This window comes from Rhipicephalus microplus, chromosome 10, assembly GCF_043290135.1.
Source record: "Rhipicephalus microplus isolate Deutch F79 chromosome 10, USDA_Rmic, whole genome shotgun sequence".
NCBI lineage: Eukaryota > Metazoa > Arthropoda > Arachnida > Ixodida > Ixodidae > Rhipicephalus > Rhipicephalus microplus.
In genome coordinates this window covers 101,172,290-101,200,235 of record NC_134709.1, presented here as the reverse complement: position 1 = coordinate 101,200,235, position 27,946 = coordinate 101,172,290, and the positions used below count along the sequence as shown (strand labels likewise).

Sequence of the window (27,946 nt, the reverse complement as noted above, 5' to 3'; positions counted from 1 at the left end):
ATGCTTAAACTATACCTTCATCACATGCTTCAACCCAGAATAAAGTAGAAATCGCTAAAGAAACATATGCGGCAAAGTAGCCCACGTCACATACCATGCCTCCTCAAAAATCTTAGGCCTCTCAGTAAAGAAATAAGTGCACCACGATTAAACCAATAAGACAGCACGCTGTCGTCTTGCATGCGCAATTTCTCACGTAAGGTATTGAGCTCGAAAGATTTGTGGCTTACGATTTACACCTTAGTAAAGCAGCGCACAGTTGCTCTTTCGAACACCCGTACCACTACTGGGCTCTTCCATACAATGTGAAGCCTGATATAATCCTCCGCTGCACTGCTGTTGTTGTTACAGTGATAGGCTGCGCAGCCACATGTCATGAGTTCACCCGGCTGAGACGGTCGCATTTCGACGGACATGAAATGTTAGTCCCGTGCGCTCTGCTATGCCTATGCTCGTTAAACAACTTCAGATGATCAAAACTGCCCGAGTCCTCCATGGCGTGCCTCATATATTATCGTGGTTCTGCCATACAAGATTCCAAATATTGTGACGTGATACTGCATGATAATTAAGTCAACGATTTTACTGTGAGGACTGCCATCTCTCCCAAAAGATGTAACACAGCGTCAGAAACGATATTATTGTGAGAAACGTGATAGTGGCGACAAAGAAAGCGCTTAACAGCGCAAACGACAGGGGGGGATAGGAGACAGAAGGGGATCCCCTCCTGTCGTTTGCGCTGTTAAGCACATTCTTTGTCTACGATGCAGCACCAACCAGCCCAATCAAGCACTTTGTCATAGTGGAGGGCTGCTTAAATTTTCGTCACCTCTGGTTCTTTAACGTGCACTTAAATCCAACTACACAGCCACACATCTCGTGTATCGCGTCCATCAAAACGCAACAGACACGGCAGGCATTCGATCCAGCGACTTTCGGGTCACTAGACGAACGCAATAATGACAAGAGCAGGAGCGCGTTGTGTTGCCTATATAGCGTAACACACCTCGGAATAGGAAACGTCCCTGACGTGTTTCGCCGGTGCTCCAAGTCCATGCTCAGAAGAGTCTCGCAGCTGAAACTGGTTGCCACCCAGCACGAGCGTGAAGCACACCTGAGACTTCGGTGATCTCGCCGCCAGCTTGGCCAGCTGGCCCACTTCACGGCCCTGCATGAGATAGTAATGATTTCGCCTTCACTAGAGAAGTTCAGAAGGTGGTGGAATTCAGCTTCATTGTTTCACTGCGGAATCTGTATATGGCTAGAAGAAACAAAAGCACTGTGCGGCAGCGGTGTCACGAGCGGTCTCCATTGGCTGTGTTATCAGTTACGTTGTTTGCAGCATCGTACCCAACCACGTGCGCCTTTGGCCGTGTTGGGAGTGACGTAAGTCGGCCACCCATGGGAACCATGGTGCCGAGCACGCACGAGTTTTTCCCGAAAACTTCCACATATGTATGTCACGGATAACTCTAGAAGAGTACCGACAGTGGAAACTTGAAAGAGCTTGCATTCGTCGGGCCAATGGTGCATTCTGGGCACACAAACAGGCCCGGGAGCCGGTACCCACAACAACTGCGTGCAGATGATTCAGTAGTCTTCGAAGCAGCGCTAAATATTCAACGGTAATACAAGCGCCGGTGACGAGCAGATTTCGCATACCACGTCACTGAATTAGCTTGCAAACGCTTGCACTAACTCGGCGTTGCAGCGTCAACGCGATGACTACAAAAGCGGGTTCGAAGAGTTGAACACGCGCTTTCGGCGAGAGTTTCTCCAGTGGGACATTGACTTTGGCTGCGACGTCTGTGACCGCCAGTGGTTTGAGAACAGCCACTGTGGCCAATGCATTGTGAAAGGCGATCAACCGCTCATTACACTCCATGATTCGAGGCACAATGTGCGCATAGCAACATTGACCATCTCCCCGAAGGGAACTCTGACGGGATGCGAAGCAGCAGGTATGTGCACGGCTTTGACCCAGTTGAAACGAGCGTCGACGCCGCGGCTGGAAGAACGGTTTGAAGCGAAGCTTGGTTTAGTGTTTGCTCGAGTAAATGCTTCTTTGAAACGCGAAGACACGGGAGGCGCGTTGGGTTTCTTGTAGGTTTCATCGCAGACAAAGGACCCGAAAGAGTAAACAGATTTAGTCACGCGTCTGCAACAGCCGTATGGACCCAGCCTGCTTGGCATTTGTAAAAGCAGGCCGCGTCCACATGGCTGCTGTGGGTGCGCTACTAAATCTGCATAGTGTTTATACTCAACGTGCTGTGGAGTGTTTCGAACGATTGAGTGAGTGAAGTGAGAGAAAAGTGCGTGTTGCGAGCAGGCGAAAGAGCCAGCAGCTGCTGCGGGTGACAGATAGAGTGACGTCAACGCGCAGCTGCGCCTTTACCTACTTGAGATCGCTCCAACACCTGCTGCGGGGAAGTAAGTGTGGACTCAAGGGATCGCGTTATGCAGGTTAGTGAAATAGCTAGTTCGCATCTAATATAAACTGCTAAACCCAAGTCAAACATGTGTCTTCACACGCTTCCCTTGCAGAAGCGCGTTCACGCCACCCTCTGCCTCACCCGCAGTACACTCTACCCGCAGCACGCTCATCGCATCGCCCGCAGTTGCCTGCTTTTCCGCCCGCTCCCAACACACTTCTCATTCGTTTCACCTTCTCCACCGCCCATATTGCTCGATTGCACGTGTATTATAAACAATGTTTCGGCTCATTCGTCTGCCATGAAACTTATGGTGTCATCCATTCGCAGATTCAGAGCACTTCCGGCAATACTTTCTTCTGCTTTGTACGGAGCAATTATATTTCACTGGCAGAACAAGAGTGCTCCATGTATGTTTCATTGTTAGATCTAGAGCTGCTTCGCCTACTCCGCGAGAACAGTCGCATTCGGCCGGAGGTCGCAAGCGCCCCATGCCTTTAAATGGCGCTAACTTTGGGCGTGCCAATGGACACCAATCGCGTCAGTTGCGCTTGCGCCTCGCGTCGGAGTTAACGTTTTACTAGACAGCGTAGCGTCGCTGTGTCCAGCGTGCCCATTCAAGCAAGAAAAGAAACGCACTCATCGCATTCTATTCTGGCCCTACTATTTACTCCAGAGGTAGTGCGTGTGTTTCATTGGTAGATTCCCTTCGTTGCCCTCCGCCAGAGTAGAGTGCATCGGCGCAGAGTTCCTGGGTCACTCCGAATCTGCCAATAGATGGCGTCATTACACAAAACCCAAGACACCTCCCATGTCTTGATGTTTAAAACGAATCTTTACTGGAGTAAACACTACACCGAGGTTTGTTTACAACCGTTCTTGAAGCGCCGGCGTCGACGCCCATTTCAACCGGGTCAACGCTGCGCGCACCGCTGATGCTTCGTATTCCGTCAGGGTTCTTTTCGGGGAGATGGTCCATAATTTAAATGCGCAGCATTTCTCAGTCCCACGATGTCTCCTTCGGCGTAGGCGGTGCCACCCACAACCCCACTCCTCTTGTTCACGTCTCGGGCCAGCCCAGGAAGAAACGGGCATAACTGTCGCTCCAACAGCCATTTAAGGTTAAGACACTGCCGGGCGTTCAGCAAGCCGAGCACGAACAGTGGGGGTGCGGACCTCTTTCCCGTAATTCTCTCCCGCCGACGCGGGTGGTGTGTATATTAGTGGCAGAGCACGCATTCGGAATAAGTTCAAAAGCGTCTTTACTTGAATTTCGCTTCATTCGACGCTTTGCTTGACTCTACTAGAGGCGATTGAAGGAACAGTACATTTTACCAGTAGTGGGGTACAACCCGACATCAGCGTCCCACCTCTCGTTGAAGGCAAATCTTATTCATTCAGTGAGTAAAAATGCTAAAGACGAAATAATAAATAAGCATTCCTTAACAATACCCAATGACGCAACATTCATGCGATCACCCCCTCCGCTCTGCGATGCATTTACTTGAGTTTTTCTCGTAAAAAGTTGGGTGCGCCATTTTTTTCTAAACAAATATGGAATCACTGAAGCATCTTGTGTATTCAACCTGAGATATCGGGTTGATGCCCACTTTGAACCCTACATAATGTGCCCCTAACTATGCAACATAATTTTACTGCTTTGTCTGCACTTAAAGTTACACATTTGCTGTCCCTTTAGCAGCTTACCATTTCGTGTTAGCTTAGTCATGAATAAAACATCTGAACTATTTGCACAAGGCAGGGGTGTAGGCCGAATTCTTTTTTGAGGGGGAGAGAGAGAATTACTTTCACCTGAAATGATGGCCGGGTGCCGGTCACTTTACGCTCTGTATGCCACAGTGCAAAAAGAAAACAATTCAAAGGAGAGGGGGGGGCACGGGCTTATTGTGGTTACGTCACTAAGACTAGGGTACATAAATCAGCCTTTATTGGTGTGCAGAAACCGCTCCCCGACCAGTGAACCGAACACACAAGCTGGAGCGTTGCAGCATAGTTCCATCGCCCAGAAAACTAACATAATATTGCATTCATTTATCACCCTAAAGTGTTGTATTGCGAGGGTAAGGTGTTTACGCCTGCTTTTTTCTCGAGAACGAAAACAAGCAGGGTGACTGCATTCAAAGTGTTATTTTAATTTTTTTATTGATTTTCTTCTCGATGCACGATTTTGGTGGGGCAACAGACTAAAGGCGACATTAAAAGTCGCCTGTCCGGGTATCAAGTACCACGGTGTCCATTCGTGACACAACGCAATAGCATTGGGGAAAAGCAAAATTTCAAATTACAGCATAACGAAGTAGAAAAATTCAAAAAAATTAAACAAGGCGACGAAAATGCTCAGAATAACGTCCGCGTATCACTGCAAAGCTTAAGAATGAAGGGAAAAGGCAGAAATTGGAAGCCTTGTTTTTTGTTTGTTAGGCACGATACTAATGAATGGAACTGAATATACGAACAGCGCAACCTAGTTACTTCTAGGTCGCGCTGTTCGTATATCTAGTTATGTCCAACATACTTGCCCAAGTTGCCACGCTTCATAATGGACCAAGGGATGACCGCCACTCTAGCTCAGTTGATAGAGCACTGGACGCATCATTCAAAGATCGCAGCTTCGGTTCCTGCCAGTGGCAAGTTACTTTTGCTGCACTTTTTTTTTTCAAATATATATTATTACTAACCTACACTACGCTTTTCTTGGTGTCAATGTATATTATTTATAATTATCATTGTGTCTTACAAAGCATATCTATGGCAAAAGATAGCAAAACAAATAGAAACACTGAGGTTCCATATGCAAACATATACACAAACTTCTGCTTATCAATATTTGCAAGGATAGTAAATGTATAACAGTGCTGATATATATATATATATATATATATATATATATATATATATATATATATATATATATATATATATATATATATTGTCACGTTACAACGTAACTGTAACCTGCTGATAATGGCACACAAGGACGTCAAACTGGTTCGAACAACGGCAGTACGACTATTGTTTTTTTCTGCACGCGCAACTTTGTCCTCTTCTGAACAGCGGCACATACAAGCATGCTAGCATCTGTGGAAATAATAGTTTCAGAACTTGTACTAGTGGCATTACCCCCCTTCCCAAAGGACATCGTCCCGATGTCGTAACACTATTGCCAGATGAAAACACGCACGATAAGCAGTACACAAGGGGGTGTTCACAATCACTGTAAGTCTACTCAAGGGAGTTTGACGAATAGTCAGCGTTGGTAAAATGGTTTCATCCTCGAAACATGGACGACGTGGGGCTGTTGTGAACGGCGGGATTGACGAGCCATGTCCTCGTCAAGAACCTCGTAGTTCACTTCGCTGAGACGACGGAGAACTCTATAGGGACTAAAATAGCGGCGTAACAACTTTTCCGACCGGCCCCGTTGTCGAATGGGAGTCCACAACCATACTTGTTCTCCGAGTTGGTAAGAGACATTGCGACGACGAACGTTGTACCGCAGCGAGTCGATGCATTGTTGCTTATGGATTCGTTCGACTGCAAGCTTACGAGCCGCGTCTGCCAGTCTGATAAATTCGTTCGTCTTGACACTAATCTGGTGTCTGTCTGGTAGAAGCATGGCATCCAGCATTGTAGTGACCTCCCTGCCATGAAGCAACCAAAATGGTGTGAATCCAGTTGTTTCTTGCACAGCGGTGTTGTAAGCGAACGTAACATAAGGGAGGATGTCATCCCAGTTTCTGTGGTCTTGGTCAACGTACATGGATAGCATGTCGGCGATCGTCTTGTTTAGTCGCTCTGTAAGGCCGTTGCTTTGTGGGTGGTATGCAGTAGTTTTTCGATGTACTGTGCCGCTAAGCTGCATGACGTCTTGTATCATCCGGGTGGTAAAAGCTGTGCCACGATCAGTTATGACAACTGCTGGTGCTCCATGTAGGAGGACGATGTTTTTCATAAAAAAGTGGGCAGTCTCAATGGCGGTGCCACGTTGTAATGCCTCCGTTTCGAAGTAGCGCGTCATGTAATCAGTATACCGACTACAATCCAGCGGTTGCCGTCACGAGACTTGGGAAAAGGTCCGAGTAGATCCATGCCTATTTGTTGGAACGGTTGTGTCGGAGGAGCAATGGGCTTCAAAAAGCCGGCTGGGCGCTGATGCGGTGCTTTACGGCGCTGGCACTCGTGACACGTCTTCACGTAATGCTTCACGTCTCGACTGAGCTTAGGCCAGTAGTAGTGTTGGTGAATCCGGGCCAAGGTACGTGTGTATCCCAAGTGGCCTGAGGCAGGCTCATCGTGACAGGCGGACAAGACATCGGCTCGTAACGCTGGCGGGACAACGAGCAGGTACTCAGTCGCGTAAGGACTGTTCCATGGACTGTTCGAGGGTTGAATTACGCCATCTTCGAGCATCTGCGTCACTTGAGAACGTATAGCCTCTTGTTCCTTTTGTGATACTCGGTAGGCGTGTTGACGTATGGGTCGCTCAGAATGGTCAGTGACAATGCGGTGCTTTACGGTTGGCGTTTGTTTTATCTTGGATGTAGACGCGAAACAGTCGCTAAACATGCGGAGGATACAGCGGATTTGCTCTTTCTGTGCACATGACAGCTTCGGATTGACATCGACTGCATCGGCTACCGCGGTGTCACTTTCAACGGCTGCAGAAATTGGGGCTATCGTCGTACACGCTTCATCGTCAATGGATTCGAAATGAGCGATAGTTGTTCGCTTGGCCAAATGTTGGTATGATCCACTAAAATTGGTGACCAACAACTCAGTCATCCCACGTTTAAATTGAATTATGCCGTGGGCAACACAGATTTGCTGAGACAAGAGCACCGAAAGGTTGGCTTCAGCGATACCACTACTGTCATGGTCTATGTCACCCTGTACTGTAACGAACATACTGGTGCGTGGCGGAAGTGTGACGGTGTCGTCGACAATGCGAAGCGCAGTCTTCTGCGGATTGGTATCTCTAGGCTTCGGGCCATAGTCGTCAGCAAACGTTACGAGGCAGTCTCGAAGATTTATAACAGCGCCGTGCTCACGAAGGAAATCCATGCCAAGGATTACTTTCCGGGAGCATTCGGGGAGCACAACGAAAGAAGCAACGAACGTCGACTCACAGATTTGCAGCCTTGCGGTGCATCTCCCGATTGGTGTCAAGAGATGACCACCGGCTGTCCGAAGGTTTGGTCCATGCCCCCAAGGAGTCGTGACTTTCCTGAGTTCAGCCACAAGTTCAGCGCTAATAACTGAGTAGTCGGCGCCGGTGTCGACCAGAGCAGTCACTGGATGGTTGTCGACACGAACGGCAATGTCAGCAGAAACGGGTTCGTCAGCGATGTGATCTGTCGGCTGAAAGGAATCGTCGAAGGTCGGTGGAAGGGTCGGAGGAGGCTGTTTTGACGATAGCTTAACAGCGGTCCCACCCCCGGAGGCCGCTGATTCTAGTTTCCCCAGCGTGGACTTGGGGACCTAGCGGATCGTCCCGCAACAACATCGGCGAAAGTGGAGTATTGATTCGCGGACGTAGAGCGTCGAGGAGACGGAGAGCGTGATTGGCGTCGCTGAAAATTCGGAGACGGTAGACTTGCCAAGTATTCTGCGATGGCGCGGGGTCGTTCGCCGTCCCTGGGCCGACGAGCGTCTGGCCGAAATTCAGGTAGACCCATCTGTCTGTACGAGCACTCCCGGTACAAGTGACCTGGCTCACCACAGTGGTAGCATAGTGGCCGATTGTCGGAAGCGCGCCACACGCTAGATTTCCGCAAATTGGGTCGCAGATTCTCATAGTGTGGTGGGCCCGAGAAGTACTGCGGCATCTGCAGGCAAGTCAGTCGTTGGTTTTCATAGCGTGGCCCGCCCGAGAAGTGCTGTGGCGTCTGCAGGCTAGTCGGTCGGGGGAAATAGCTGGCTGCCGGTGCAGGAGTACGTACAGCTTCCGCCTACGTTAGCTGAGGAGCTTCAGTTGGAGGTGGCACTAATGGTCGTACCAGCTGCCGCACCTCTTCACGGACGACGTCTGTCAGTGCAGCCACTTGAGGCTGTGAAGGCACTGCGTGAAGCTTTTGCAACTCGTCGCGTACAATGCTACGGACTAGCTCAGCAAGGTCTCTCACGCTCGTGACATCGGGTGTTACCAAGGGTGCTGACAGACATGCAAGGTTGTCGGACCGCTCATACTGCGAAGACCGCTGTCTCAGCATTCGCTCCATTGTCGTCGCTTCACGGAGGGATTCTGCCACGGTAGCTGGTGGGTTTCGTACAAGTCCTGCAAACAGCTGCTCCTTGACACCCCGCATCAGAATGCGCACCTTTTTGTCTTCCGTCATTGCAGAATCCGCTCGACGGAACAGACGAGACATCTCCTCAACGAACATGGCCACGCTTTCATTGGGTCATTGATTGCGAGAATTGAGGAGACGTTCGGCTTGTTCTTTCCGGTCAGCGCTACCATACGTGTTCCGCAGCTGAGTGCAAAACACCGGCCAGGTTGTCAGGGCAGCTTCGTGATTCTCGAACCAAATACGCACCGAATCCTCCAGGTAGAAATAGACATACCGCAGTTTTCGGTGCTCGTCCCACTCGTTAGCGACGGCGACTTGATCATATTGGCCCAGCCGGTCTTCAACGTCTTCGTAGGGCTCCCCATGGAAGGGCTTTGGCGTTCGAGAGGCTGGTAGCCATGGTGCTGGCGGAGTCGCGGTCTGTTCAGTCTGGCTTGCAGTTGTCGCATATGCCATGGTTCTGGAGCGTTCCGGAAGAGGGCTGAACTGGGGTGGTAGGCCTAGTTGCCGCCGACTGCGTCGAAGGTTGGCTGTTTCTACTAAGGCGTCAATGTTGGGACCGAGATCTTCCTCGTAGTAACAGTGCACAGACTATTACCCCGCACCTCCACCAGTGTCACGTTACAACGTAACTGTACCCTGCTGATAATGGCACACAAGGACGCCAAACTGGTTCGAACAACGGCAGTACGACTATTGTTTTTTTCTGCACGCGCATCTTTGTCCTCTTCTGAACAGCGGCACATACAAGCATGCTAGCATCTGTGGAAATAATAGTTTCAGAACTTGTACTAGTGGCAATATATATATATATATATATATATATATATATATATATATATATATATATATATATATATATATATATATATATATATATATATATATTGTCACAGGTAATAAGTATGAGCCATCAACTGTAGGTGGAATCCCTTGGAAGTGAAGAAAGAAGAGGGCTTTTGCGTCCTGGTCTGAGGGCAAGCAAGACGTCGTTTCGTCGCTGTCTGTTATTACGTTCGCGGCACTGGTGGAGGTGCTGGGTAAATGCGCCTCGGCTGCAGATTTTCAGCCGACACACCGAGTTACTTGGAGACAGCTACAGCTCCCTCGGCAAGAAGCAGTCGCCGCCTGCGAGGACTATCTCCCGAGTACGGTCCCCTCTCGCAAGACGAGATGGCAACTTCAACTAACAACCAGGCGAGTCAAACCAACGACGCCTATTCTTTTCTCCCGCATGTTTTTCATGCGCCGCATACACCACGCTCATTTCATGGAGACATTTATGAAGATGTTGACGACTGGCTTGACCACTTCAGTCGAGTTGCCAACATCAACGAATGGGATGAAGCTCGCAAGCTGCGGAGAGTTTACTTTGCGTTAGAAGACTCTGCCAAAACGTGGTACGAGAATCACGAGGGTTCCTTTGCGACGTGGCATGAGTTCAGCCAACAGTTTCGTGATGCGTACCGCAGCACTGAAAGGAAAGAGAGAGCAGAGCAGGCTATCTCGTCTCGGAAACAACGACCCAACGAGAGAGTTTCGATGTTTGTCGAGGACATGCTTCGACTCTTCAAGCGTGCTGACCCTGCGATGTCCGAGGAAAAGAAGGTGCGACATTTAATGCGTGGGGTAAAAGCAGCTCTTCGCCGGACTCGTCCGCAATTCACCGACGACTGTGGCAGAGTTCATAAATGAGACAACCACAATGGAGCGTACTCTCCAGTATAGGTCGTCACAGTATGAACGCCACGACGTGACCCTTGCTGCATGCTTTATCGGGGCTGACAGCGAGAGGCATGTCCTCGCTGAGTTCATAAGAAGCGTCGTGCGGGACGGGCTGCGCCAACTCCAAGCAGCGGGACCCCAACCAACCGTAAGTGCTCTCGCAGACTTAATCCGAAATGAGATCCTACAGGTAGTCACCCCACTCGCGCCAACAAGGCCTGAGGCACCTGTGCTGACTTAAGCGGCGGCTCTGCGATCTCCTGCACCACATGACCCTGATCCCACAATGGGGACAATGGATCAGGCTAGCCATCGATTCCAGGGCACCTCTTCAACTCCACCACCCGCCTCAAGGTTTCAGAGTGCACCAACTTATCGTCCGTCTAGATCGCGGCAGAACGCCACAAAGGCCAGCGTGTGGCGTACGTCCGATAACCGTCCACTCTGCTACCACTGTGGCGAAGCGCGTCACGTCTACCGTAACTGCCAGTACCGCCAACTTCGTCTCCGTGGCTTTCACCCTGATGCTCGGTGCCCGCGTTACGGTGAGCGTCCCCGCGACATCGAAGCGTACCTTACAGGCCAGCAAGCTCCTCGCCTTGGTCAACGCCCCCAATCACGACCACCATCACATCGCCGCCCCACGTCACCTAGCATTCTCTCGTCATCTTATGCTTCTTTCAGAGGCCGGTCACCAAGTCCCCACAGGGAAAACTAGAAACCGCGGCTCCCGGGGGTGAAGCCGCGTCCCAACAAACTGTCAAAGAGCCTCCTTCGGCGCAAAGACCCGACGAAGACCGTTCTGACTTCCCAGTCGTTTGCGAAAGTCATAAGACTGTTTCCGCCGACATCACCGTACACGTCGATAATCACGTCGTCACTGCCCTCGTCGACACCGGCGCCGATTATTCGGTTATGAGCAGAGCCCTAGCATCCCAACTTAGGAAGGTAACTACCCCTTGGCAAGGACCGCTGTTGCGCACGGCAGGGGGCCACCTCGCAACGCCGACTGGAATGTGCACAGCCCGTGTTCGAGTCCGTGCTTCGACATTCACAGGGTCTTTCCTCGTATTACCTGTGTGCTCCCGTCCACTCATTCTGGGGCTGGTCTTTCTTCGCGAACACGGCGCAATTATTGACCTACGAGACTTGCAGGTGTCGTTCGAGGACCCGTTTCATCCTGAACCGGAAAACGCCCGCACATCGAAGGCTGCCCTACGTGTATCCTCCGAATCAGTTACTCGGCCTCCCCGCAGCAGCGTTTTGATCAACGTTGAATGTGACCAAGACGTCCCCGATGCTGTAATTTCAGAAGGAAATTTGTCCCTACTTTTCGCACAACGAATCTGCGTTGCCCTAGGTATTGTTCAGCCTAGTAAAAAGCAGGCTTGCCTATTAGTTACGAACTCAGCGAGGAGTATCAGCATCTTACCAAACACACTGCGATCGCATACCTTGAGGATATTGCCGACGTCCCTGGTCCATCAACATTATCTGCTCTTTCGTCGTGCGACGATTCCACCATGACATTTGCAAGCACTCTCGACGTAAAACAGGGTCTACCGTCTGCACAACGGGAACGTCTTTTGAAGCTACTCGGCTCATTTCGGGACTGCTTCGCTACGACTTCGAAAGTTAACCAAACACCGCTTGCCAAGCATCGTATCATCACCGAGCCTACCGAGAGACCCATTCGACAGCATGCCTACTGAGTCTCGCAAAAAGAACAAGACGTTATACGCAAACAGGTCCAGCAGATGCTCAAGGACGATGTCATCCAGCCATCGACCAGTCCCTGGGCGTCCCCTGTTGTGTTAGTAAAGAAAAAAGATGGTACTCTGCGATTTTGCGTCGACTACCAAAAGTTAAATACGATCACGAAGAAAGACGTATATCCTTTACCACGAATAGACGACTCGCTGGACCGCATTCGCAATGCTCGTTACTTTTCTTCCATGGATCTACGCAGCGGCTATTGGCAAATATATGTTGATGAGCGCGACCGCGAAAAGACCGCCTTCATTACTCCTGATGGAATCTACGAGTTCAAGGTCCTTCCCTTCGGCCTATGCTCGGCACCGGCTACTTTTCAAAGAATGATGGACACGGTTCTTTCTGGGCTAAAATGGCAATCGTGTCTTGTCTACCTTGACGATGTGGTCGTATTCTCGGACACGTTTGAGCAGCACGTCCAGCGCTTACAGGCAGTTCTTCAGACGATTCGAACAGCTGGACTTTCTCTCAAACCTGAGAAATGCCACTTTGCATTCGAGGAACTGAAATTTCTGGGTCACGTCGTCAGCCACGCCGGTATACACCCAGACCCTGAGAAAACGAAAGCTGTTGCCGCATTTCCTGTCCCAACGAACAAGCGCGACCTCCGCCAATTTCTGGGACTCTGCGCATACTACAGACGCTTCGTCAAAGGCTTTACTAAAATCGCTTAACCGCCAAAAGAACTTACGAAAAACGGCGTACTGTTTGTTTCGGGTCATGATCAGCATCACGCCTTTGACACGCTAAGAAACCATCTCCAAGCCCCACCTGTACTCGGTCACTTTGACGATAACGCTGCCACAGAGATACACACGGATGCCAGCAACATCGGACTTGGAGCTGTACTGGTTCAATGGCAAAATGGCGTAGAGCGCGTGATTGCCTATGCAAGTCTAACACTATCATCTGCAGAGAAAAACTACTCTGCAACAGAAAAAGAATGCTTAGCCGTTGTTTGGGCTACAACAAAGTTTCGCCCTTATTTATACGGTCGACCATTCAGGGTAGTTAGCGACCACCATTCTTTATGCTGGCTCGCCAACCTCAAAGACCCTTCCGGTCGTCTAGCGCGCTGGAGCCTTCGGCTGCAAGAATTCGACGTTACAGTCATTCACAAGTCAGGACGCAAACACACTGATGCTGACTGTCTCTCACGTGCACCTATTGGAAGTACGAACGCGGACGTTGAAGAGGACAATACATTCCTTTCCTCTGTGTCAGCAACCGACTTGGCTCAACAACAACGCGACGACATGGAGCTAAGCCCACTGATTGACTACCTCGAAGGCCGAAAACGCAGCCTTCCTCGAAACTTCGCACGTTCGCTGGCCTCGTTCTGCATCAGGGATGGAGTCCTCTATAAGAAAAATTTCGACCATACCCAGGCTACTTACCTACTGGTTGCTCCGACCTCGCTTCGTGACGATAATTTACATGCTTGTCACGACGAACCATCATCCGGACACCTTGGCTACACGCGCACATTGGAAAGAATTCGCCGCTCATACTACTGGCCCCGCCTCGCGAAGACAGTCAAGCAGTACGTCCACACATGACGCGACTGCCAACGCCGTAAGACTCCACCTGTCTGACCAGTAGGACTACTACAGCCTATCGCTACGCCGAAGACACCATTCCATCCAATTGGCATTGACTTGCTTGGCTCAATTCCCACCTCTTCGTCTGGAAACCGGCGGATTGTGGTTGCCACCGATCATTTAACGCGTTACAGCGAAACAAAGGCCCTGCCCGAAGCTACCGCAGCTGAAATCACACAGTTTTTTGTCACCAGCGTCGTACTTCGTCACGGAGCGCCAGCTGTGATAATTACTAATCGTGGTACAGCTTTCACCGCAGAGATGCTTCAAGAAGTGCTGAGACTAAGTGGTACAGAACATCGGAAAACCACGGGTTATCACCCCCAAACAATCGGACTCACTGAACGGTTGAACAAGACCATTGCAGATATGCTGTCAATGTATGTGGCCGTTGATCACAAGAACTGGGATGATATACTCCATTACGTAACTTTTGCTTACAATACAGCAGTCCAAGAGTGTACAGGTTTCACCCCATTTTGCTTAGTTCATGGTCGAGAGGTCACTACAATGCTCGACGCAATGCTCCTTCCCAACAACTTGAGCATGTTCGACACGGACGCTGCATTGTTCGCTCAATGCGCCGAGAAGGCCCGTCAACTCGCCCGATGCCGTATTCAGGCTCGCCAAACTGCCGACGCACACCGCTACAACCTTACACACCGAGAGGTTACCTTCGAACCAGGCGATGAAGTGTGGGTGTGGACTCCCATCCGACAGCGTGGTCACTCTGAGAAGTTGCTTCGGCGCTACTTTGGCCCTTACAAAGTTCTGCGCCGACTCAGTGACGTTACGTATGAAGTTCTCCCTGAGGGCGCCTCAAGACGTTCCCGTCGGTTTCCACAAAGTGATGTGGTGCGCGTGTCACGGCTCAAGTCATATTTTTCGCGTCATCCATCGAACGTGGACTAACTTACCATGCAATGACTATTTTTTGTCACTTTGGTTTTTTCAATTGCCTTGTGTACTTACTCCTTTCTTTATTGAGTACTTCTATGACGCCAGCCCATTTTTTTTCTTACGACGGAGTTGTTGTGTTCCATTGTAGCATCTTTTCTTTCTCATTTTTTTTCTCAACGCTCATTACCAGCATCGAGCCGATGCTTTTCGAGGAGAGGGAGTAATGTCACAGGTAATGGGCATGAGCCATCAACTGTAGGTGGAATCCCTTGGAAGTGAAGAAAGAAGAGGGCTTTTGCGTCCTGGTCTGAGGGCAAACAAGACGTCGTTTCGTCGCTGTCTGTTATTACGTTCGCGGCAATATATATATAAATATATATATATATATATATATATATATATATATATATATATATATATATATATATATATATATATATATATATATATATATATATATATATATATATATATATATATATATATATATATATATATATATATATGTGTGTGTGTGTGTGTGTGTGTGTGTGTGTGTGTGTGGGTGTGTGTGTGTGTGTGCGAGTGCGAGTGCGAGTGCGTGTGCGTGTGTGTGTGTGTGTGTGTGTGTGTGTGTAAGGCAAATGAAATAATTACCTTCACTAAGGCGCAAGCTTTATATGCCTCTTACGACGCAAAGACTGACTGTTATGGGAACGAGCATCAGCGCGAAGTTATGAGAAACGAAATCATACTATGGCGCCATGATAGGACGTGATTGTTGCATGACAACAAAAAATGACGTCATCATACGAGATAGCCACATAGTCAAACATGGCCGGGTCTTCGATACGGCACAGCAAGACCACGTGAGGAACAGAAAGCGGCGATGCCTCTGATCCTGGGGTCAGGGAAGAAGCACAATGTTATCGGGATGGGGATCCGCACCAAATGAACCGGAGACTAAGAAGCAAGATGAAAAAAGATAGAAGATGGCTCATTTTGCCTTGAAATTGTCTTAGGCATATGCATCAAGAGCCTTGTGATTTTTTTTCTTAATTCTCATTTCATGAAACTCCCTCGGCTAACTGGTGTCGAATGTCACAGATATTGCAACAAGTCTAAGTAGGGTTAACAGTTAAAATATGAGTTAGGCAAAACTGACAACTGTGATGTGTCAGAAGTGAGAATTCAAGTCTTTCAACACCTTTGAAGTACAAAAGGGGAGTTTTATCTTATGATGGAAAAAAAGAATAATGATGACTGCTTACCAGGAACTGGCCGGAAGTGCTGTTTTCGTACTTCGTGTATGGGTTCGACAACGTGGTGCGCTCGTCCATGTGCCGAATGTGACTCGTCGAGAAGCTGGCGAAGTCCACCAACCTTCGTGACAAATATGTGTCACTTCACTGTCAGATACACTTATACCCAAATTCTTAAGTTTACAGCTAACCTTAACGCAGCATGACGATACAACATGAAGCACTAACTTCTTGGAAAGAGCGTTCGGTCTTGAAGAACAATTTTCCCAAACATGTATTGCTGTCCAAGTTTGCACTACAAACAAAATCTTAATATGCACCAGTTCTTGAGCGGAAGTAGTTAATTGCGCCAAAATAATCACACCTAAATTAGCTTTCTTCAAGGCTGTCCTGAACCAGCGTAGACTGTATTTACCATAACACATCTGGGCGCCACCATCTTGGGCTGTTAAGCGGAAGTTATCTTGTTTTTGTATATCGCGGCGTGATTGTATAAGGCCATGAAAAATTGTATGCACCAAGCCAACAGTTCCAATGCGTATGCGTCTACCATACCATTCTTCGTTTAGTTGCTAAAGATGCTAAAGGCGAAGGTTGATAACCAAATATGGTAGCACTCAAACTGAAGCATACCAAGTGATCAAATGATCTCAACGCTGGAGTTTCTTGCCTGTCTTTTTTTTTCAGTAAAAGCTTTCTGGAATCTGTAAATTAGATGAAAAGTTGAGGTTGTGAAGCCCGCTATAAGTGAATTTTCTCCTCTCTCGTTCAGAGTAGCGCGCTAAAAGCTGAGCAAAGAGTGACAAAAAGAGGGGAAGGTACTCCCTCACCACGCGTCGTGAAACGCCTTGCACTCTCTCGATATCATTCCCCAGCGCGGGTTATCTTGTTACTGCACAAGTTTAGAATCTTGTGGAGCACGGCGACAAACCGAGGCAATAAGTCCATGTGGTCCAAATAAACACCAGCAGTCTGCTGTTACAACTAGTGCCCCACCCACCAGTTGGCTACAACTGGTGGGTGGGGCAAATGGCTACAACTGGCGTCCCGCCCACCATAAAGAGCGAGCATGAGGCCTCCGTATGAAGAGAGGGTACTTGAGAAAGTGGCAAATGCGTGCTCGGCTTGTGAGACCTACGAGCAACACACGAGTGCAAAATTTTGCTCAGGTATTCGCAGCAATGTTAGCTGTCCATTTAAAATTGTTTTTCACGAAGCCTGATCAAGCCAGCCCTAAAGGACATTCGCCCTTTTTCCAACCTAGCAACACCCTAAATTCAAATTTTTTTCAGTTCAAAAAACTAAGTGGCGTGAGAGTAGCCCTAATACTGCATTGTTGAATACAGTATGCGATGTTATAATATCACCCATAGATATTTCCAACAAAGAAACTAAATTATGTGCATGGTATCATACGCAAATATTTTGTGCAATTTCTCTCTATCAGAGTGGCAAGTGTCTTAAAAGCAGTTTTTCTCCCAACGAGCGTGACAGCGGGAATATGATTACGTCGTTTTCATTTATAACCTATGTAAGGCCTATTGTTTTCGTAGGACCTATTTTCTTCCAAATACATGCTGTAAATATTTTATTTTTCCCTTCATTTATTATGACCCATGATTTAAATTTCATAGAGGAATTGCGCCAAGTAGTGAGAAAACAAATCACGTTTGTGTTACACTTTCAACGACTATTTCTTCGCTGGAATATGCATCATGTACAGAGTGAAAAAACGTTTGCTTGATACGAGCTAACTTCTCCAATGAACTTGAACACAAACATACTCAAGGAGGTGTAGCAGCTCGTCCTCAACGATCTTCTGCGTGCGGTCTATGCCAATGGTAAGCAGGTACTGTTTCTTGAAAGACTGTCGCAGGGCCTACAAAAGAATCATTTTAATGGTAAATCAAAATTTACAGCACAAATTGCCTGCAAAGGTATGGCGCACTTATCTAGTTAACAAGTATTTTAGATAATAATGATATATGTAGGAGCTTAACCTCCCAAAAGCATGATATACGGTTGAGAGACGCAGTAGTGGAGGACTGCGGAAATTTCGTCCACATGGGCAACGTGCACCTAAATCTAACACACAGGCCTTTATGATTATCGCCTCTATCAAAAATGCGGCCACCGTGGGCGGGATTTAATCATATCACCTATTTTAAATCTTGAGGCTAAGTCCTTGGATGACGTACCAAACGCAGTAGTATATCGCGGCTACCGGAAGTGCTGCAATGAGCCATGCGAAACTTAGGTGTCAAGTGATGACGTCACATTACACCTGCATAACGTCGTCGCATCGTATCGTAGCTTGATTAAAGGTGGGCCGACTATGGAAGCAGGTATAGGCAGGCACGGTGCATAATCTTGAAAGCTTTCGTTCTTTGACGTAGTGCTAAACCATGGTAGGTGTAGGCAGGTTTTAGGAGGAAGGGTGATGAATCCTTCTTCTGAGAAGAAAGCGCTGATGGCTTCAGGTCTATAGGAGAGTAAAGATCCACTTCTGCTGTTTCAACGCTGAGTGCAAGCTACTTGATTGAAAAATGCCCCCACCTCCCCGAAGGAGATCGTGAGCAAATCCGAATGCGTAGCGTCGCGTCCATAATGGCGTTTCGCACGTGAAAATTCATCGTGAGAAGAATGTTTTAGGGGCGTAGCTTCTTAAAGCGGCACCCGTTCGTCCCTCGTCGTAGTGCATAACTTGTCTTACGTTTTGACCTGCAAGGTTGTGCTGGAGGAAGATTTCTCCTGCGCGTTGTTGAACAATAAAAATTTTCAGCGTGCGCCTTAACTAAAAGCCGAATTTTCCTGTCTCTCATTCCCCATAAGCAGCCATTGGCATGTACATTGAGCATTATCTGAGAAGAAAAGGTTGCTACGTTATACTCGCTAGGCGTAACCTCCTTGGTTTTAGAAAGGTTTACCGAGCCTTGGGTCACAGTGCCATGAATACAGTGAACCAGTATATACCATGAACTCGAGGTGGTTAAAGGTGGGAAGTAGACACGAAGCGCAAGCCATAACAAAGTGTGCGTGTGAAACCTCTCGTTTAGTCCTTAGAATGTCTGCTGAATGGTGGTGCTTCTATATGCGGAATATATGATCAAAAGATGCGAGATGGTCGTACTTGGAGTGTTGACTAGATGGACGAACGGACACACAGATAGGTGCAAGGACGGATGAGTGGATGGCTGCACGGACGGATGGACGCATGGACGGGCGCAGGGGCAGATGCATGGACGAACGCAGGGACGGACACACGGATGGACGTGTAGACGCACGAACAAACGCACGCATGGATGGTCACACAGACGGATGCATGGACGGACGGAGGCAAAAACGATTGGACGGACGGATGCTTCGCCCCACTCTCCGTCATTCACCCCATAGATATGCTGCCATTTTTCTTTTTTCTCTCACACCATGCAGCCAATAGCGCTGTCCACCGCATGTGCGTTTTTCTGTCGCGAGAAACGCGGTATGAATTTCCAGCTCTCGATCTTAGAGGAGCGTTTGACAACGTCAAACACAGTAGTATTCTTTCTAGCCTCTCTTCCACAAACAGTGGTCAAAAGACTATCAATCACATTCGAGCCTTTATGTCTTATCGCGCCGCTTTCATCTGCCTCGATTCTATTGAACATGGGCCGTACCCAATAGGCACACGGGGGACACCCCAAGGTGCCGTCCTGTTCCTCCAACTCTTTAACCTGGCCACGAAGAAGCTCTCCTACCTTCTGCACGAGTCTGAGGGAATACACTACGCATTATATGTTGCCGATATTACAATGTGACACGTTACAACACGGGCTCCCCAGGACAAATTGAAGAGCGCCTACAAAAGGCTGCCCTTTTGATGAACGCTTACGCGGCTTTGCGTGGCCTGGAGTGCTCTCTAGCATAATCGGTTATTCTCTCGGTATCCCGCTTACCTCCACCCCCACCCCCCCAGGTTTGGCTTCCGTCTGATTCCGTTCCGTCCGTCGAAAAAATTTGAATTCCTGAGCTTCACATCACATCCAAAGGACATAATAGCAAGCCTCCGACGCACCAGCGAACAGGTGAGCCGTATGATACGGCGGGTGTCTACCAATTACGGCGGCCTCCGTGGGACCCAGTCCATGCGGTTGGCCCATACGTTTGGGACCAGTCGTGTCCTGTACGCCTCACCTTACCTTCGCCTGCATCGTCACCACCTGCACCAGATGGACGTCCTCCTTCGTTCAGTATACAAACGTGCACTCGACCTTCCCATTGCCACCTCAACCAGCTAATGCGCGGCACTGGGGGTACATAACTCCTTTGAAGAGCTGTGTAAAGCTCATCTTGTTAGTCAAATTAGTCGCCTGTCGCAGACGCCCTGAGGGCGACGTCTACTACACAGGCTCGGCCTGAATGCGATCTCTAATCAAGACACTCTGACGCCCATATCGGAACTTTGGCGGCAACAACTATAGGTGGAACCACCACCTGGCAACATGAACCCTGAGGTACACCCCAGCTGTAGACTAACACGTTCTGCGGCCCTGCAGGCGTGACACTCCGATCGCCCTGGCGTTTTCTACGTAGACGTCTCGGGCCCCTCTCCTTTGTGTCACATCACAGCCGTCGTGATCACAGAGGGAAAACATGTCGATGGCTTCTACTTTAGAGCCAACACTGTGACGCAAGCTGGGGAAGTTGCAATTGCTTTGGCCGCCTCCCACCTCACGCACCACCCTGACGGACTCGTGCTGGGCCTGTTCCCAATGCATTCAGGGTTCCATCGCTTCTCTGGCAGCTCACCTACTTTGGGCAGACTCTTGGTGCTTCAACCCCCGTATAGTATAGACCCCAGGCCACTCGGGCCTGCATGGCAACGAGGCAGTGAACGCCGCTTCCCACGCATCTGTCATCCTGGCCGTTGCGCCTCCATTTCCGGAGTCGGAATCCTGCAATACTCACCTGACGCGCTTTCGCGAAATTCTTGCCTGTTACCGGGCTTCGCGCCACCTTTACCCGGACCCCGCACATGGTCTAGAGAAAGCGGACGAGAGAACGCTGCGCCACCTCCAGATGAACACTTATCTCACTCCGGTGGTCGCCAGGCATTTTTTGCCAGAAATCAGTGGCACCTGCTCGACCTGCCAGGTCCTGGTCGGCACCTACTTTATCGTCGCTTCGAGCCCCACTAACCCCCTTTCTTTTTTCTTCCTTTTCCCATTTCATCTAGAGAGGCTTGACAGCAGTACCTGCTCGACTGCTCGACCTTGGATGCTCAACTCTCCTTGTTAAGACACGCTCGAGCAGCGGCCAACTCCATTGGCATTCCGGAATAGGGTCTTGCCACTCAAGCATGCAATATGTCACAACTATCTGGTACATTTTCTCTAATAAAATGCTTTCTACCGCCACCGAAAGCTCTATTATCTAACGCGCATGGTTAAAAATACTTTGAAGTGAACAAACCAAACACCGTTCTCGGCTCGGCGTCAGCGTTTTCAGAGCGGCGTCTCGAGCACACATTTCCGTAAATTCTTGAGAGGCGCCCAGCCAGCGAAGAGTCGAGATTGAGGCACAAATGGTCGGAGAAGTGGGGAGCAGCGGGGAGAGACAGTATGGATGGTGACAGGAGTGGCGAAGCACCCTCTCCTATGCTCTCTTGAAGCACATGCTCCGGTTGCCAGGGGTGAGAAGAAGTGCGCGTGCCCGCAGCTGTTACGGGAGAGGGTGGTAGACGGATCCTCATAAACACCTGACATAGCACGACTATGCAATGCAGTCGCATTTAAAAAGTGACTTCTCACGCTGCAAAACTGTTCACCAGCCAACCTGTGTAATATAAGCACTGGATCTGCACCTCCAAGGCCAGCGGGAGATTTCTTCTGTGCGTTGTAGGGCAATAAAAATTCGGAACGTGCGCGGTAAATAAAAATCACAGCATATACACGGAGTGCATGATGATAAGTGGGGCGAAGCATTCGTTCGTCCGCGCATCCTTCTGTGCGACCGTTCTTGCATCCATTCCTCCATTCGTGCGTCCGTCCATCTGTGCATCTGCCTGTGCGTCCGTCCCTACGTTCGTATGTGCATCCGTTCCTGCGTCCTTTCGTACGTCCATCCATCCATCCGTTCATCCATCCATGCATTCGTCCGTGCATCTGTCTCTCCGTCCATCTATCTAGTAAACACTTAAAGTACCGCCATCTCACATCTTTTCATCATATATTCAGCATATAAATGTACCGCCATCCAGCGGACATTCCAAGGACTAAACGAGAGGTGGCACACGCGCACTTTCTTACGGCCTGCGCTTCGTATCTACTTCCTACCTTTTGCCGTATCTATTTCATGGCTATATACTAGTTCACTATATCATGGCACCCCGGCCGAATCGTCGCTAAAACTTGCTAAAACCAAGGAAGTTACGCCCAGCGAGTTTAACGTGACATTCGTTTCTGGTCAGATAGTGCTTAAAGTGCGTCCTTCTGATACTAGTTTTTTTAGTAAGCATCAACATCACGGAAAAATTTATTGGAGATTGTCACCAATACTCGTCTGTGTAAGTTATTTCATAAAATAACTCTCTTTTTATTTGTGATCAACGGTCGCTGGTTTCCTCCTAAATTGAAAAGGATGCGCGCGTGCCGCTCCTCGAATTCAGCCATGGAGGTGGCCACCTACTACTACTACTACTACTACTACTACTACATACATCGCGGACGCCCGACTCACTGAATGTGGACTTCGACCCCAAAAAGCGGACCACGGGTCTCTATGTCCAGTCATAGTCTACTGTCTCTCCCCACCCATTAGCAGTAACTGGCATGTTCAAGAGAAAAACATCGGTCAATCACTGCGTGCTTTGCGCCTCTTAAAATTTCTCTCCCGCGCCATGCTACGAAGAGCGCCAGCGTCAGTCTCCACCAGTGTAGGCGTTAACGTGCGCTACTTCGCATCATGGTTCCCTTTGGCGGGAGATGGTGTAATTTTTTTTCAATATAACGTTGTATTGTTTTTCTTTTTAATTGTTAGACTTTCAACCTCTTTCACATAGTTATGTGTTATGCCCTTTTTTGATTAACGGGCTGTAATCTGTCTATTGCGTAGTACTGAATTACCTTGATTTATTGAAATGTTAAGTTTTATGAAGTTCAGTGTTGTTTTTATAATTACTTTTGCGTTTTTCATTTTTTAGGTTTTCCCCTAGATACATAGATGGTGATGGTGGCAACGAGCGGTTACAACTCGTTTGATAGGCTTCTATGGAAATTTCGCTACCAGTTTACATATTCCATTTACAGGGTTGCCGCCACCTCCGCCCTTGAAATCCCAAATAGCAGATTTCGCTTCAAAAACCTTTGATCGCATACTTTACGGAAGTGTAAACACGGCAGTGCGTGAAACCTACAGCGACGATTTTGCTGACGTTGTGGATGCTTCTGGGCATGACTTCCAGGCCGTCCAGGTGGAGTCCGTCAACTCCACTGCGGTCCAGCCACACGCGGGCATCCGATGCGAGACGCTTCGGTGACCAGCCCGTCTGCAGCATCGCATCCAGGTCGACCGAGAGAAGCAGTCGCACGTCGCCGGCCAGGTCACGCAGATGCAGGAACTTCTTAAAAGCCGCTGTGTTTATAAATATAAATCGATTGTGTCTAAATGGTTTAAATAGAATTGTTATTATTATTAGCGTTATAATAATATTGATAGTAATAATATTATAAAATGGAAATACTACTACTACCGCCACTAATATTATTATCAATATTAATTAAAATAATAATGATAATAAAATAATAGCAGCAGTAGTATTAGGAGGAGGAGGAGGAGCACTAGTAGTAGTACGAATTGAACATGTCATCCTGATGCTGTAGGCTCAGTAGTTAAGCGCAGTCAGTTGTCACTTTGATTTATATCCTGGTTATACATAATGGTCGAGAGACTACGTGTCATATCCTTGCGGCAGGATGTTTTCCTTGGCATTGCTCTCAGTCGATTTCATTAGGTTGTGCAAGGTTGTACATGGTTGCACCTACAACTGCAACTACACCTATGCAGCGGCACATCTCAGAGCCCTCAGATGCTGATTCTTCAGTGTATAACGGCGTATAAACGTGATTTCCTATAACTTTTTTATACAAACTTGTCATCTCAATGCAACCACGGAAAATTTCATTACTCAATCTGAGTTATTTGGGCAATGATGAGAAATATACCAATACAGTTCATTGATATCTCGGGTTTAGGGTTCCAAAACCACCATATGATTATGAGAGACGCCGTAGTGGAGGGCTTCGGAAATTTCGACCACCTGGGGTTCTTTACCGTGCACCCAAATCTGAGCACACGGGCCTAGAACATTTCCGCCTCCATCGGAAATGCAGCAGCCGCAGCCAGGATTCGATTCCGCGACCTGCGGGTCAGCAGCCGAGTACCTTAGCCACTAAAACACCGCGGTGGGGCAGAGGGGTACAGTAAACTGACAAACTTGATATTCATTCATTATGTTAAAGCATAAGCAGAACGAGAAACCTTACTAAATCCCAAATAAGGCAGTGCTTCTTCATGTCTTACGTCTGTGTCCTTAAGTTTTCTATTTCTTATCTCAATGTAACACAATGAACGAGTGATAGTCATCTCACTTTTTGCGGCTCTGGATGCAAAGCATCTACGAAGCTGGTCTACGTGTTCCTACTTGGGCTGAATATATTGAAAATTACAGAGCTTAATGAAGTGTACCGAAGAAGAGAAGGCAAATGCGCATATACACTCTATACACAGAAGCTAGCAAGAACGACGCTGATAAGCTCTCTGGCAAGTGGTATCGAAAAGACCGACCTGCTGCTTTTTTTCTCGATCTGTGTTCACCTTTGTCTGGACGTCGCTACAATCCGTATGCAAGCACGCGCACACAGACGTATGTATGTATGTATGTATGTATGTATGTATGTATGTATGTATGTATGTATCTATGCATGTATGTATGCATGTATGTATGTATGCATGTATGTATGTATGTATGTATGTATGTATGTATGTATGTATGTATGTATGTATGTATGTATGTATGTATGTATGTATGTATCTATGCATGTATGTATGTATGCATGCATGTATGTATGTATGTATGTATGTATGTATGTATGTATGTATGTATGTATGTATGTATGTATGTATGTATGTATGTATGCATGTATGTATGTATGTATGTATGTATGTATGTATGTATGTATGTATGTATGTATGTATGTATGTATGTATGTATGTATGTATGTATGTATGTATGTATGTATGTATGTATGTATGTGACGCCACTGTGGAAGACTCTTCCCTAAGGCACTAAAGTATAGACTCAGTTGCGCACCGGGGTCGTAGCTGTAGAGCACGTCCTTGCTGCCGTGCGGTGACTGGGATCCCGGTCTGTTTGGCACGCTGGCGTAGATGAAGTGTGTGCAGACGCCATAAGGGTAGACACCCGTGCGGTATCGTGCTGAGAATCGGCACAGCAGGTTCAGGTTCGGCGACGCTGAACAAGAGAACGACACCACCCCCGTATATATTGAGGTCTTTTCAACATCCCTGCATTAGACAACTCGCCGGGTTTATCGCTCAATGGCTCCATAATACAAGTTAGTTTCAAATAGTTTTGACAGATTTTCCTATTATTGGGATACAACAAAGGCGAGAAAGATATGATGTAGCAAGAAGGGGCACCAGACCTTCTCGCATTGTGCAGGAAAGATAGCTCGGTAATGTTTCATATCGGGCTAGTTTGCCGACACCGTACGTTAACTGCACCAAACTTCTTCCAAGTTTGCGCCAGCGATGCTTTACACTGCTCGCATTACCTACGATGTGGCTGATATTGATAGCGAAAACTGCGATGACCACAATGATATGGATGGTGATGCGCTGTACCAGTTGTTGCAAAATACTCGAAGTGTAAAGTATGAGTGGTATAGCAACGGAAGCCGAAAAGATATGACAGTGATAATAATATTATCTGGCATTCAATGTTCCAGACTCATGCTGTGACTATGAGAGAGGCCGTAGTGGAGGGCTGCGGAAATTTACATTACCTGGATATCTTCAACGTGCGCCAAAATCTAAGCACACGGGCAAAGTAATGACCTGACTGACGCCTACCTTTCAAGTAACGTTTATTAGAAATTCTTTACTTGAGCAGAGGACCGCGCAATGTGACCATACTTAACACAAGGTGGTGGTGCTTCACTGGACTGGTATAGCTAGAGATAAAGATTTTCCTTTCTTAACTTATATGTGACGCCACTTTGACTACTCAGAAAGCACATATTTTATCTTCAACTACTACCAAGCAAACAAAGGTGCACGCGGTTAAGTGCGCACTAATCTTGTCAGTTTCACTTATCTCCCTAGCCGACTTGAGCTTATACTTCTTAAGCACATATGGGAGACTACAGACTGCAAAATAGACGAGCGCTTCTTGTAGTGCAATGTTAAATGCGTGACACCTGCAGAAACCTTGGCGAACGACGAATCTCATTTCCACCTCTACTGTTTTCCCGCCCGGACCTTTACAACAACATAACGATGATAATCATCATCATGAATATTTGCCGTAATGTTTAAAAGTTCCGAACGTGACTCAGCAGTATACAACCTCTGCATTTTCAGCGTTGGGAAGAGTGTGTAACACCCGTTTGAGACATAACAGAATGCTTACTTGCATGAGTACCTACTCGGGGCGTTTTCTGAAAGGATCATTGAAAAACGCACATGTCATTCAGGGAGAGGAACCATAACTTAAGGATTACGTACAGTTGCACTCCGAGCAGACAGCGTTCTCTAAAAATATGTCGGAGCCTGCACCTTTCTATCCTGAACGACACATCCCACGTCTGCCTTTGACTACTAAAGTCCAGCAGGTCATTATGTCCGGGTATGTGTACTATGCAGCGATCCCATCATGACTGTTAGTGTCCTTGAAGCATATTGTATATGTTGTGGGTTTCATCTGTCTTACTCATACATTGTACTCTAAGTTGAACAGAGACCAAGTTGTATTTTTCAGTCTTTCTGAGGAATATGCCAACAACATTGAGTGTTATCACTTCTATTCTCACTTGGGGGAAATCTCTTTGTTATCTTTTATTTTTTGTTGTAAACTTCGGTAACATTCCTTGTTCCAAAATAAAACATTTAGGAGTAGAATTCGTTTACACAATGAATCAGTCATGAAAAGATGCATCGTATTGGAGGAAAAAGCCTAAGCGCTGGGTTAATCAAAGGTTGTCTTATTTTTGACTAAGTGACGTGAACTGCCTTTCCGAGAAGCACTAATCGTCAACACTACATTTTACTTGTTTTCCTTTTGTTGACGCAAAGAGGACGTAGTAGGTCCCGGCAGATTGCGAGAGTAAGTCGCCTGCGAAGGCATTGCCTCTATGATGTTTCGGTTCTCAAGAGCTATGTAAAGCGACTCGCGTTGCATACTTAAAAAACCGCCCTGAACATATTCATTCATGTGCGTATTTCGTGGTAACGTTGCAATGGCTGCAGTACATAACATGTTACGATATAGGAATGGCGGAGTCGCTACCGATTTGTTGAGAAAAAATTGGTACATGAGTTGCCTATGCAGATCAGACAAGAGAGTTTGAAGCCTGAGGGCTAACATATATACGCGCACTCTTGCAAGAGATGGCTGTTAGGGTTCTGCATAAGAAGTTTCGAAAGACACGCAGTTTGAGAGAGGGATGAGACGGGGTAAAGGAGGTACTTATGAAGTACAAGTTCACATGTTTATTTTTGGTCACGCATATTTACTAGCTATGAAGCATATCTCTCACCGCCTATGCAGAATCATGAAGACTTATACTGATTGATATGTGGTGTTTAGCGTCCCGTAACCACCATATGATAATGCGAGACGCAGAACCATGAAGACTGGCGGAGAGGGAAAGATAAAGGAAAGACAGAGAGGTTAATTATAAGAC

General features: G+C 47.7%; 1 protein-coding gene across 1 annotated transcript in view; it reads right to left on the bottom strand.

The window, feature by feature from the left end:
- Positions 1-27,946, bottom strand: part of LOC119181262 (acidic mammalian chitinase-like) — a 62,299-nt gene that overhangs the window by 26,670 nt on the left and 7,683 nt on the right. Inside the window, exons 6-10 of the mRNA XM_075874734.1 lie at positions 25,333-25,494; positions 23,377-23,594; positions 17,768-17,862; positions 15,993-16,104; positions 1,007-1,168 (exon numbers count right to left, since the gene is read on the bottom strand). Of these exons, the coding sequence (XP_075730849.1) occupies positions 1,007-1,168; positions 15,993-16,104; positions 17,768-17,862; positions 23,377-23,594; positions 25,333-25,494 (749 nt within the window). The remainder of the gene's footprint in view (positions 1-1,006; positions 1,169-15,992; positions 16,105-17,767; positions 17,863-23,376; positions 23,595-25,332; positions 25,495-27,946) is intronic.